Source organism: Xenia sp. Carnegie-2017, unplaced genomic scaffold (assembly GCF_021976095.1).
Source record: "Xenia sp. Carnegie-2017 unplaced genomic scaffold, XeniaSp_v1 HiC_scaffold_23, whole genome shotgun sequence".
In the NCBI taxonomy this organism is placed as follows: Eukaryota; Metazoa; Cnidaria; class Anthozoa; order Malacalcyonacea; family Xeniidae; genus Xenia; species Xenia sp. Carnegie-2017.
Genome location: NW_025813486.1, coordinates 20,714,542 through 20,727,802, shown reverse-complemented (window position 1 = coordinate 20,727,802; position 13,261 = coordinate 20,714,542). Strand labels below are relative to the sequence as shown.

Sequence of the window (13,261 nt, the reverse complement as noted above, 5' to 3'; positions counted from 1 at the left end):
CGATTTTGGATGTAAATTTCTGCTGAGAAAACTCAAAACAAAATTGGCTTGCTTTTGAACATCAATGTCGCTCGCGGACTCAAATGTCGCTCGCAAGATCGTCTTTTCCAAGCATTTACAATTCATCATAAATTTTTACCCTCTTCAAAAAATTCACAGTTTGGACAGCAGCATTCATGTCAATATATGAGTTTGTGAAAGATTTCCATAAATTCCATCTGATAGTAGTTTAGTTTCTATCATGCTTTAGAAAATTACTATGAAACGATCAAACATTCAATTCAGACAGTGAGCTTGACTATACTAGTTCAGTTGGCTATCAGTCGAAATCGGTCAAATCAATCACAGTAAGACAAATATTTAAACGAACCAGTTACACGATAGCAAGTGGACTCCCTTATAGGTCCGGCCACCCCGCTTATCAGTCGAGATTATTCTAGATCGTCCATTGATCTGGGTATTGACCAATCAAATAAGCGTTTTTTGCGTTCATAGACTCCTTTATCAGTGGAACCAGTCAAGCCCCCCCCGCTTATCATTCGGTTATTCCAGGCCAATTAAAATTCAACTTATCGGTCGAACCAGTCGAGCCATTCCGCCTATCAGTCAGCCAGTTAATATAATTCTAGATATGTTTTTATCTACTGATCTGTTTACTAAGGTAGTATTTATAAAATTTTTCATACATAAAACACAATTTTGACGATGAAATGCAAACGATTACAGAACGAAAATTTATTGATAAAAAAAAATTGTGATCATTATATTTGATGAATAAGTTTTAATTATAAACATATGTCGCGTGACTGATTTGACATACCCTAGATCCGCCACTGCAACCATACACAAATCAAAGTCGTTGTATAAAAGGAAATTATTGACATTTTATTTCTGAAAAATCAATACATTATAAATACACATAAATGTAAAAAATATATTTTAGCTATTCCTTAGTTTTTCTATTGAAAGGAATAATCTCCTACGTGAAAAGTTATAAATACCTTGTTCGTACGGCTAGATTTGATAATGCACTGATATGTCTTATGTTATGTTGTAAAATCCCGTATTTCTTACACTCATTTCACGCTACACTCTGGCACGATAGAAATTACTCGTTAACATGTAAATTTAAAATATTGATGTGTTTTTGTAGACTGCAATCCAGGATACATGTATAGTTTGAACCAATCAAATTGTGTTCCTTGTCCTAAAAACACGTATCAACCAATGAAAGGACAGTTACAATGCAACCAATGTCCACATGGTACAGTAACGTACACAGATGATCTCCACGCTCATATAACAGATTGTAAAGAAGGTGTGTTTAACTTCAGCATTTTATGGATCTATTGTTTATAATATCTACAACTTTTTTGCTCAGAATGTCGTCCAGGTCATTATTTTAATTTTTCTAAAATGATTTGTTCAAAATGTCCACGAAACTCGACGCTAAGTAATTTTATTATTGAGAAGTAGTTATTAAGCTTTAATTCACTACTGCACCTGTTACTTGTTATTAAATATTTTGCTAAAAGTGAATTCTTTTCCAATCTAATATTTATTATCATGTGATCTCCTTTCTCATTTTAATGTGTCGCTTGTATTTACAATCTTTTATAGATTGTTTTGCTGGTTCATTCTATTCGTTTCAAACCAACCAATGTGAATATTGTCCAGTGAATTTTTATCAACCCAACTTTGGTCAAATTCATTGCATCGCCTGTCGCAATGGTACAGTTACAGTTGAAAATGGGGCAAACAGCCATCTTGACTGTATCAAAGGTCATAATTGCTTTCCCAGCAATACCTTGTATATGTACACAGAAATTTAATGCTTTGTTAACTTTTAATTGTAAAATACTGACGTGTTTTTATAGAATGCAATCCAGGATACATGTACAATTTCAACCAATCAGATTGTGTTCCTTGTTCTAAAAACACATATCAACCAATGAAAGGACAGATTCAATGTAACCAATGTCCACATGGTACAATGACGTACACAGATGATCGCCACGTTTATATTAACGACTGCAAAGAAGGTATGTCTCTCTTCAGCATTTCGTGGATCTTTTATTTATGTCATCAACAATTAATTTGCGTTGTTTTTAGAATGTCGTCCAGGTCATTATTTTAATATGTCTGAAATGGTTTGCGAAAAATGTCCACGAAACTGGACACAAAACAAAAAAGGACAGATCACATGTGATGTGTGTCCAATAAATCTACCAATCACAGAGAAGAAAGGAACAGTTTTTCAATCTGATTGTATTCAAAGTAAGTTGAAGTTTTTGAAACACATCAAAATAATTCGGTCTAATGAAACTCTTTTCAATTTTAGATTGTAATGCAGGTTCTTATTTTAACAAAACGACTTTAAATTGTACCAAATGTAAAAAAAATAGTTATCAACCACAGACTGGAAAAACAAAATGTTTAACGTGTGGAATGAACAAGATCACCATGGAAACTGGCGCTATAGACAAGACACAATGCATTGAAAGTAGGTTAAATAATGACGATGAAGTTGATAAATTATTTTATTGATGAGAAGCAGTTATTATACCTTAATTCATTTCTGCACCTGCTATCTGTTATTAAATATTTTGCTAATAGTATATTCTTTTCTAATCTAATATTTATTATCATGTACGCTCCTTTCCCATTTTAATGTGTCGCTTGTATTTACAATCTTTTATAGATTGTTCTGCTGGTTCATTCTATTCGTTTCAAACCAACCAATGTGAATATTGTCCTGTGAATTTTTATCAACCCAACTTTGGTCAAATACATTGCATTGCCTGTCGCAATGGTACAGTTACAGTTGAAAACGGGACAATCAGCCATCTTGACTGTATCAAAGGTCATAAATGCTTCGCCAACTACACCTTGTATATGTACACCAGCAATATAATAATTCATGAATTTGAAATTTTAAAACATTCATGTGTTTTTGTAGACTGTAATCAAGGATACATGTACAGTTTCAACCAATCAGATTGTGTTCCCTGCCCAAAAAACACATATCAACCAATGAAAGGACAGATTCGATGCAACCAATGTCCACATGGTACAATGACGTACACAGATGATCGCCACGTTAATATTAACGACTGTAAAGAAGGTATATTTATCTTCAGAGCTTCATGGATCTAATGTTGATATCACCAATAATTAATTTACTTGGTATTTAGTATGCCTTCCTGGATATTACTTTAATTTGTCTGAAATGGTTTGTACAAAATGTCCACGAAACTCAACACAAGAGAACAAAGGACAGATCACATGTGACGTGTGTCCTATAAATCTACCAATCACAGAGAAGGAAGGAACAGTCTTTCAATCTGATTGTATTCAAAGTAAGTTGACACTATTGGAACAAATCAAAATAAGTCGGTCTAATGAAACCTTTTTCGACTTTAGATTGTAATGCAGGTTCCTATTTTAACAAAACAACTTTAAATTGTACCAAATGTAAAAGAAATAGTTATCAACCACAGACTGGAAAAACAAAATGCTTTACGTGTGGAACAAACAAGATCACCATGGAAACTGGAGCTATTTATAAGGCAAAATGCATTGAAGGTGGGTTGAATAGTGAGTGACAATGAAGATGTTAAATTATTTTATCGGTTAGAAGTAGTTAATATACTTTAATAGTCTACTGCATCTTTCACTTATTATTGAAAATTTTGCTAAAAATATATTCTTCTCCAATTTATGTATAGTAATATTATGCGGTCCTATCTCTTTTTAATGTGCTGTATGTATTTACAATCTTTTTTTCTGTTGGTTCGTTTTACTTGTTTTCAACCAACCAATGTGAACATTGTCCAGTTAGCTTTATTAAACCACATTTTGGTCTAATTCGTTGCACTGCCTATCGTAATGGTACAGTTACTTTAAAAAATTGGAATTCAGCCATCTTGACTTTATTAAAGGTCTTAAATGTTTCACCAACTACACCCTGTAATATGTATATGTACACTTACTATATAATGTCTCGCTAACTTGTAATTTTAAAAAACTGCTGTGTTTTTGTAGACTGCGATCCAGGATACATGTACAATTTCTACCTATCAGATTGTGCTCCTTGTCCAAAAAACACATATCAACCAACGAAAGGACAGATTCAATGTAACGAATGTCCACATGGTACAATTACGTACACAGATGATCCTCACGTCAATATATCCCACTGTAAAGAAGGTATGTTTATCTTCAGTATTTCATGGATCTAATGTTGGTATCGTCAATAATTAATTTATTTTGTTTTTAGAATGTCGTCCAGGTCATTATTTTAATTTTTCTGAAATGGTTTGTACAAAATGTCCGCGAAACTCGACACAAGAGAACAAAGGACAGATTACATGTGAGGTGTGTCCAATAAATCTACCAATCACAGAGAAGGAAGGAAGTGTTTTTCAATCAGATTGTATTCAAAGTAAGTTGACGTTTTTGGAACACATCAAAATAAGTCGGTCTAAAGAAACACTTTTCCACTTTAGATTGTAATGCAGGTTCCTATTTTAACAAAACGGCTTTAAATTGTACCAAATGTAAACGAAATAGTTATCAACCAGAAACTGGAAAAACAAATTGTTTTACGTGTGGAACAAACAAGATCACCATAGAAACTGGAGCTATTGACAAGAGACAATGCATTGAAGGTAGGTTGAATAGTAAAAATGAAGTTGTTAATTATTTTATTGGTGTGAAAAAATTATTAAACTAGATTAAATTACTGCACCTGTCATCTGTTATTAAATATTTTGCTAAAACTACTTTCTTGCTAAATCTATATTAGTATTATTTGCTCACATGGATTTTCTATTCTCTCCAGGTTCTTCACGCAAATTTATTGGAAAACGTATAAAGACTGTTATTCCCTATGCAATAGCGGCAATTTTGTTTCTCTTTTGTATTCTCTTGTTGTGTTATCACTTTAGATGGCGGATGAAGAAAAACAAAAAAATGGTGAGTAGAAAGTCGGAATAAACGATTGACATTAAGTGTAGAAGCAGTTAACACATTTTACACGATGCTCAGCAAGGTCCACGAAATTGGGAGCATTGTGGGAAAATACCCCTCTCCCCCACTTTTTTTCACATTGACCCTTTTTAGGAAACAAAATGTTCCTTTTGTTCAAAATGCCTATATCACCCTCGGGGAAATCTATTTACATTGAGCTAAAAAACTTCAAAAGCATTTGCAAAATATTTTATAAGACGAAAATCTTATCTTCCTTCAATTCCTGGACTAGTTCAACAGATATGAGTCACGTGACGTACAATGGAGAATACGCTGCTTTTCAACGCTATTGTTTACAATGAAATTTGTGACAAAGTCGATAAATTTGTTTCATTAAATTTTGGTTAAGGGAATCTTTTGTAATTAAGATGCGAGGAATGAAATGGCATCATCTTAAATTTTCAGAGGATCAGAACCACTCTACGACATCCAGGAAATTAAAATTTTATAAACGCTCCAACCGTGTACTTTATTATTGAATCAACAATTAAATGTACGACACGTCCGGTAAACTAGACACAGTCACAGCACAAAATAAAGCCTGTCTTTGAGGCCCGAAAGTCATGGAAGATCAAATTTTCGTAATATGAAATATATTGGAATTGTTGTTAAAATCGTCCACTCTATCGAAATACATTATTTCCATGAGGCTGATATAAGAGCGATTACTATAGGTTAACTGGCAAACACTGGTACTGGTAGACAGGTAGATTTTGACGATTAAATTATGGAAGGTAGATTGATGGGTGTATGTGAACGGGTTGATTTAACAGGGTTAGTTTTTTGTTTTTTTCCGACAAAGAAAGAGGACATATAAATACTATAAGAATAAGCAATGTGCCTTCACTATAGCAATATATAATATAAGAGGAACAGAGAGATAATGTTGTGTTTATGCTTATTCTTTTGTCGCAAATTTAGGACAAGGCTTATGTAATGCATGATATAACTGTTGATATAGCTTTAACATAAAACAGACATTTGTTTACCCAAAAAAGGCACTTTTCTCACCCAAAACAATATATGAAATCAAAATATCCATTCTAATTTAAATCAAAAGATTAAAGGCAAGAAATTTTCTAAAAAGAGCCATAGAAACACTACAGATTTATCTCGATGCTCCAGCGAGGGCAGCCTCTGGAGAACAATCGTTCTTACCAAGGTCTTGACAAAACCGCTGCTCTATAACAATCATATTGTTATGTATGGGCAAGTACCGAACTTATGAACTGGATTTAATTTTAAATGCAAAAGAACTTTATGCTTAGAAGTGAACGTGGGGTTAAAATTTTTCGTAAATTTTAATAACATGTAATTGAAAATGTTTGTGTTGTAAACATTGTAAGTATGTTTTACAATTGTAAACATAGTTTTTTTTTGGTTGTTTCCTTTGTTCCCCTTCCCCATCTTTTAAGTTAATTCCTCAACCACTGCAACTCAAAACCCTACTCTGATGATTCATTTGGAATAGAAAATGCATATATCGCAATCTTATTTGCACTTAATGAACTATTTAGAAAACGTCTGGCCATCCAATCGACCAACGAAAGTCAGCCCGCATTTTAAACAAAGGTATAGTAACTTCTTATTTCTTGTTACATTGTACTTTTAAAGCGCTGAAAACGTTTGTCAAATATATAGCATAAAGACTGTTACTTTTATAACAATGTTATGTTTGAAAGAAATCACAAATTGTACTTCATATTTAAACAATACACATTCAAATTCAAATGCAATTGAAACGGAACCTTTGCATCTCCTTTTATAGATCAAAACTCTGAAATCAACTTAAGACATGATTCAACAAACTTATCTGGTAATGAAATCATGCTCCGGCCTTTATCGTATCAAAGTCTGGATCATTTGTATGACGAACCAAAACCAAAACATGAAAATCAGTACAGTTCTTCAAATGTTGTGAAAATAAGCTTAGAACCTCGTCCTTCTGCATATGAGGAACCTACTATTTCAACCTTTGACAAGTCTCCACAAACGCATTGTGTTGATCAACACCAAAATTCTTCAGTCAGTGATTTGAGTGTCAATGAAGATAAAGGCAAACAATATGAATCTTTCATAGGACTTGCAGACAGTAGAAATGATACAGGAAATCATGATTATTAATCACTGCTGAAAAAAGGTATTGCAAAAAATGGTGAATAATCAATACGAGAATTCGCCTGTCAATGATTCGATGATTCAAGAAGATGACAAATGTATGTTATAAAATAAACATTTTTAACTTTAAAACATTAACTGGAAAGAGGCTGATAATCAATGAAGAGAAAATGCACCGTTGATTGATTACAAAGAAACGATAACCAGAGAGGAGAAACTTTCAGACTTAGAACTACAATTGTATGAATGCAAAATTAATTTAGCATAGCTTTTTGTATTTTGCCTAGATTAGTCCAGATTTTGCATGAGTTCCGTAATGTCATTCATTTGATTATTTTGCTCGTTAAAAATTTACACTTCATTTTAAATCGTGTTTTTCATTTTTCATTCAAGAAAATTTTTTCAAAATGCGAAATCACATGCTTTAACAAGTCATTTACAAGTAGCAGAGGCCTTTGCTACTTTTCCATTAACTACAATCACGATAAACCTTTAGTTTTAGTTGTTTATTGCTGTTCTGACTTATTATCTGTTTCTCTGAGCACACGTCTCATTGGCCTCTCATCAAGGAAGGCTGAAACGTTCTGATTGCTAATAATAAATGAAGAGGAGAAGTAATCACTGTTGTTTTGGTATGAAATATGAGGGTTGTATGAGCCGTGTTATATTTGGTAAGATAGGTGTTTCATTAACTTTAATCCAATTCTATGCATGCAGTACATTATAGGCTTTATAGCGTCATTGCAGTTTGTTGAAGTTGTGATTATCTGATACTTCAAGGTTGGATTTTCTTTGGGTGTCGAGGCGTGTATGTTGAAAAACATTCTTTAACACCCATTTCCCCCAAGCTTTCTTACAATATGAAAACACATCGACAAGGATAAATTATGGGGACTTCGCTTCTGTTGATGGAAGTGATTCTTTAGGCAATGTATATGATAGAAGGGATTGTGATTATAATTATGATCTTAGTAGTGTTGGTGATGGTGATGGTGATGATGATTATGGTGTTTTTGATGATGGTGTTGCTGATGATGGTGATGATAATCATGGTGATGGTGATGACGATGGTGATGATGATGGTGGTGATGATGATGGTGATTGAATTATTGAATTATTCTTTCTTATACTTACTAGTATTTGTTACCTTCCTTTGAATAAAGAAATTATTAAAAGATGGTTTAAAACCACAAAGTGTCACTGCTCATGGAAATCACTTCTGTCGGAAAATTGGAGAAGTAACAATGGAGGATGAATATCGTATACTTAAAATGAGGATGATATCTTATGGACGTCACGAGGAGGAATAATGCAAAAAATATTCAAGTCAGTAAATTTTTTATACATTGATCAGTTTTAGTAAAACTTTAAAAGTTATAGAGACTGAAAGAAAAAGAATAAGAAAGCGGAACACACTCTTCCATAGATAACCGGCTTATATGAACTATCTTCTTGAGCGTTAAACTGTTTACCTCCAACAAAGTAACAATATCCAGGACTTATTGAAGACGATTTTCGGAAACTTCGACGTTGTTGTATATTCAACTTACAGTTTCTTGTACTCTTGCCATATCCTGATTTGATCTGGAATGCTTGTGGGATGGCCACGTGTAAACGGTGACAAATGTGGCGGAAAAAATTTCAGAAGAGATTGTTGTTCTTCAAAAGAGCACTAACTTCCCCCACTTCTGCCAAAACGGATGTGCCGTCTGACACAAACCCAACAAACTTTTGGTCAGAGATTTTTTGTTGTTCCATTATGTCCTCATGGTTTCTTTTTGCAGTGCGATGGCTTTGCAGTTACACACTTTAGACATGTAGTTTTGACCTCAGATCTTGGTGTTATAAAGTGAATGACAGTCACATGATGTTTTTTCAAACTTCGGTCGGTTGGTTCATCAATTTCTCCTCACCCACATAGACTAGATTTCAGCTGAGCAGTCGTGTCGCTGGAGTTGCTTTTTCTGCGCTCAAACTCGAAGCATTTAATTAAGCTACCGCCATTCTATATACTTATTAAATCATCTTTTGTGAAAAAAACTCAATTTACTTATTTATTTTCAAATCCTGGGCCCATAACATGTTAACTTATTACGCAACTGGATCCCATTAAAACGATGTATTTACTATTTGCAAAAACGAAGCAATAAACATTTTTCAAAAGCATGCGTTCGCAAGCGCAATAGAAATAGAAAGATAAAAAAATTAAATGCAAATATAAGTGCTACATAAAGTCACATGACTGATACGATAGTGCATAGGGCGTACTTATTCTAGTTGACATAGATTATTTCATCAGTTTTAACAAGATCACTGCACAGTTGCGGAAGTATTTTTGAAAACAGCTGGAGGTTAACGCTGTCCAGTAATGAAAAGAGTTCACTGGGGAATTTTGAGCCTGTATTGAATATTGAATTAAGTTATTGAAAAAAGAATTGAGGAAGAATATAGAAACTTTGATGATGATGATGATGGGCTATATATTAAAAGATACAAGCACCAGGTTAGAATGTATTAAAAGTTATCTTCATAGAAAAGAACGCTTTGTGTCAGAATTGACCATTTTGTTACACAATATCATGATTATCCAATACTTTGTATAATCCGGTTGTTGTGCATTATGTTTGGTATAATTTGACGATGTTTTGAAGAATTAAATAGTTTTTATATAAATCACAATATTTTGTCTCTGTTTGCCAAGTTTTACACTTCATACTGCATCAGTTTAAAATATCACCGACAGTTTATATTTAAACTTTTTAGATTAGAAAGTCAATCATGTTCGAAATGTAATCCATAATTGTATAACTGGCGTGAAAAGATTTTGCAAGTTTCGTTATTTTAGTTTCCTGATACTTTTCATTATTCTAGTTTACTGATATTAATATAATTTATTGATATTGTGCATAAATTAACTAATTTTTTTGTAATTCAAACCGCATGCGTTGTATTGATGCCTTCAAACATTCCGTAGGAAATTGATGGCTTCAAACATTGCTTGAGGAAGTTGAAAAGCGGAATCAAATTCTGTGAAACTATTTATTATTTAAAGCAGTAGCAATAAGAAATTGTATTCAAACTAAATTAAACTGTTATTATTGTATATTTCATTTCAATCAAATTCGCAGGTTGTTTGATTATTTTAATTCAAAAGTTTGATTTCCACAAGGCATTATTATTGATATTGACAATACAATGTTTTCTCTGCTATTTTGTATAAGTTTTGTTTTTCAAATCGCAGCCTGATTACACGTTTTACATGGTTCTATAAATGTCTAAATCTAAAAAGGGTAACCTATGCACTCAACTTAGTCACTAATGATTCATCTCACACGTAAAAAACCTTTAAGGGGAAGTTGAGGTGAAAAACCTGAAAACCTGAAAGGTGAAGAGGAAGTCTTTTGAAAAAATCAACTCCAAAAAGTTTTTCTAAATAGTTAAGACCTTGGAAAATTAGTTTTCGTTTTGCTAAGTATCATTTTTTCTTTAAACATGAGTAATTTCTTATTGCTGATGTTTAGCTTTATGAAGACATTTCGTGGACTTGTTCATTTGTTCATGTTATCGTGTTTGATGAAGTTTTCTCATTCTTCTGCATGTGAAATTATAAAACTCGTTCTCAGATTGAAATAATGTATACAACATGTTGACGTAAGCTTGTTAACTGACGAATAAGTTCAAGCAGATGTTGTGGTTTTTGCAAGAAAAAATACGACGAAATGCTTAACAATCTAACATATTTTGTTCATTTTCCATTTCAGCAATTCACTTACAATGATAAAGTTCATAGTTTTCCTTTTAGTCCGTACTACATTATCACAAGGTATGAATTTTTTTGTAAATCTTCACCTTCTCACATGTAAAGATTGTTTTTGATGATATGAACAAAGAATAAAACGTAAAGTTTATAATAGCAATGTACTTTGAGTTTGAGATATTTCTATACTTTTTGTTCATTGCAGTGAAGTTTATCTGTAATTGCAGTTGCGCTGTGAAAATCTGTAAATGCACTGTATATAAAAATAAGTACGTTAAGCGTACATATAACTGCTCATGGTGGTTGTTGATAGATTTAATACTGCAAAGGACTAAGTGACGTGAAAAAAGGCACATATTGAAAAATATTTAAGAGAGAGACATTAAATATTTCAAAGACTGACTTTTAAAATGACACTATGCTTTTACCACATTTGGTCAAAACAAGTGCAAACTTAGACAGGTAATTTTCCATAAAGAACTGAACTCGGTTAATAAGGATTTATAATTGTCGATTTGTAATAAGTTGCAATGCAAAAATATGCAAGTGCACTGTAAAACGCTCTTACTACACTCTGAAAATTGGTAATTCCACTGTACAAAAGTTCTAATCACTTCACTGCACTGTAAAATTGTGTAATTGCTCTGTGAAAAGGTGCAATTGCACTATTTTCTTTAGCATAAACGTTAAACACCTTGTTTACTTAACAACTTTAAAAACCAAAATAAATTTCTCAGACGAACCAGTACGACGTAAAATCAATCTTTGGTTGCTAACTTTTCTGGAACATTAGCATTGAACACATTGGTTACTTGACAACTGTGAGGTTTAAAATAATTTTTTCAGATGAGCCAGTTCGACTTCAAGGACCAAAAAGCGGAGAAGGAATTGGTCGTGTAGAAATATTCTACAATGGACAATGGGGCACAATTTGTGACGATAGTTGGGATTTGCAAGATGCTATGGTTATATGTCGTCAACTTGGTTATGGTAGTGCAGTAAAAGCTTTACTAGGAAGCTCTGTTCCTGATGGTAGTGGAAAGATATGGTTTAATGATGTTGCTTGTACAGGTTCAGAAGTTAATGTATCTAGTTGCTCATATGGTGGATGGGCAACACACAACTGTGGACATTATGAAGATGCTGGTGTAGAATGTCTTACATGTAAGTAATTTTTCTAGTTTTTAGTGACTATTTGTGTCATTTAAATTCAAAACTTTTAAAATCAATCTTTAATTGCTGAATTTGCTGGAACATAAACATTTAACACCTCGGGTACTTAAAAACTTTGTAACCCAAAAATTTTTTCAGACGAACCAGTTCGACTTCAAGGACCAAGAAGCAGGGAAGGAATTGGTCGTGTAGAAATTTTCTACAATGGATATTGGGGCACAATTTGTGACGATGGTTGGGATTTGCAAGATGCCATGGTTACATGTCGTCAACTTGGTTATGGTAGTGCAGCAAAGGCTTTACCAGGAAGCTCTGTTCCTGATGGTAGTGGAAAGATATGGTTAGATAATGTTGCTTGTACGGGTTTGGAAGTTAATGTATCTAGTTGTTCACATAATAGATGGGGAACACACAATTGTGGACATTATGAAGATGCTGGTATAAAATGTTCATCATGTAAGTAATTGTTATTTTCTAATAAACGATTCATCATATTAATATCGAAAAATTTTTAAATCAATCTGTGTTTGATCCAACATAAACATCGAAAACCTTGTTTACTTAACAACTTTGTAATGAAATATGTTTTTTAAAAATGAGCCAGTTTGACTTCAAGGACCAAGAAGAGGCGAAGGAATTGGACGTGTAGAAATTTTCTACTATGGAGAATGGGGCACAATTTGTGACGATTTGTGGGATTTGCAAGATGCTATGGTTGTATGTCGTCAACTTGGATTTAATGGTGCAGTAAAAGCTTTACAAGGAAGTTCTGTTCCTGATGGTAGTGGAAGGATATGGTTGGATAATGTTGCTTGTGCGGGTTCAGAAGTTAATGTATCTATTTGTACACACAATAGTTGGGGAACACACAACTGTGGACATAATAAAGATGCCGGTGTAGAATGTCTAACAGGTAGGTATTTTTTCTACTTTTCAGTAACTATTTCTGCATTTATATTAAAAAAATTTAATATCAATCTGCGTTTGCTATCTTTTCTGGAACATAAACATTGAACACAATGGTTACTTAACATCTGAGAATTTTAAAATAATTTTTTCAGAAGAGCCGTTCGACTTCAAGGACCAAGAAGCAGCGAAGGGATTGGTCGTGTAGAAATACTCTGAAATGGCAAATGGGGCACAATTTGTGACGATAGTTGGGATTTGCTAGATTCTAAGGTT

The 13,261-nt window shown here is 33.1% G+C and overlaps 1 protein-coding gene across 1 annotated transcript in view; it reads left to right on the top strand.

The window, feature by feature from the left end:
- The window catches only part of LOC124448550, a 325,208-nt gene that overhangs the window by 60,102 nt on the left and 251,845 nt on the right, over positions 1 to 13,261 (top strand). The window contains exons 38-47 of the mRNA XM_046999527.1: positions 1,621 to 1,782; positions 1,878 to 2,042; positions 2,113 to 2,277; positions 2,342 to 2,503; positions 2,702 to 2,863; positions 2,960 to 3,124; positions 3,195 to 3,359; positions 3,424 to 3,585; positions 4,045 to 4,209; positions 4,280 to 4,444. Coding sequence (XP_046855483.1) covers positions 1,621 to 1,782; positions 1,878 to 2,042; positions 2,113 to 2,277; positions 2,342 to 2,503; positions 2,702 to 2,863; positions 2,960 to 3,124; positions 3,195 to 3,359; positions 3,424 to 3,585; positions 4,045 to 4,209; positions 4,280 to 4,444 — 1,638 coding nt within the window. The remainder of the gene's footprint in view (positions 1 to 1,620; positions 1,783 to 1,877; positions 2,043 to 2,112; positions 2,278 to 2,341; positions 2,504 to 2,701; positions 2,864 to 2,959; positions 3,125 to 3,194; positions 3,360 to 3,423; positions 3,586 to 4,044; positions 4,210 to 4,279; positions 4,445 to 13,261) is intronic.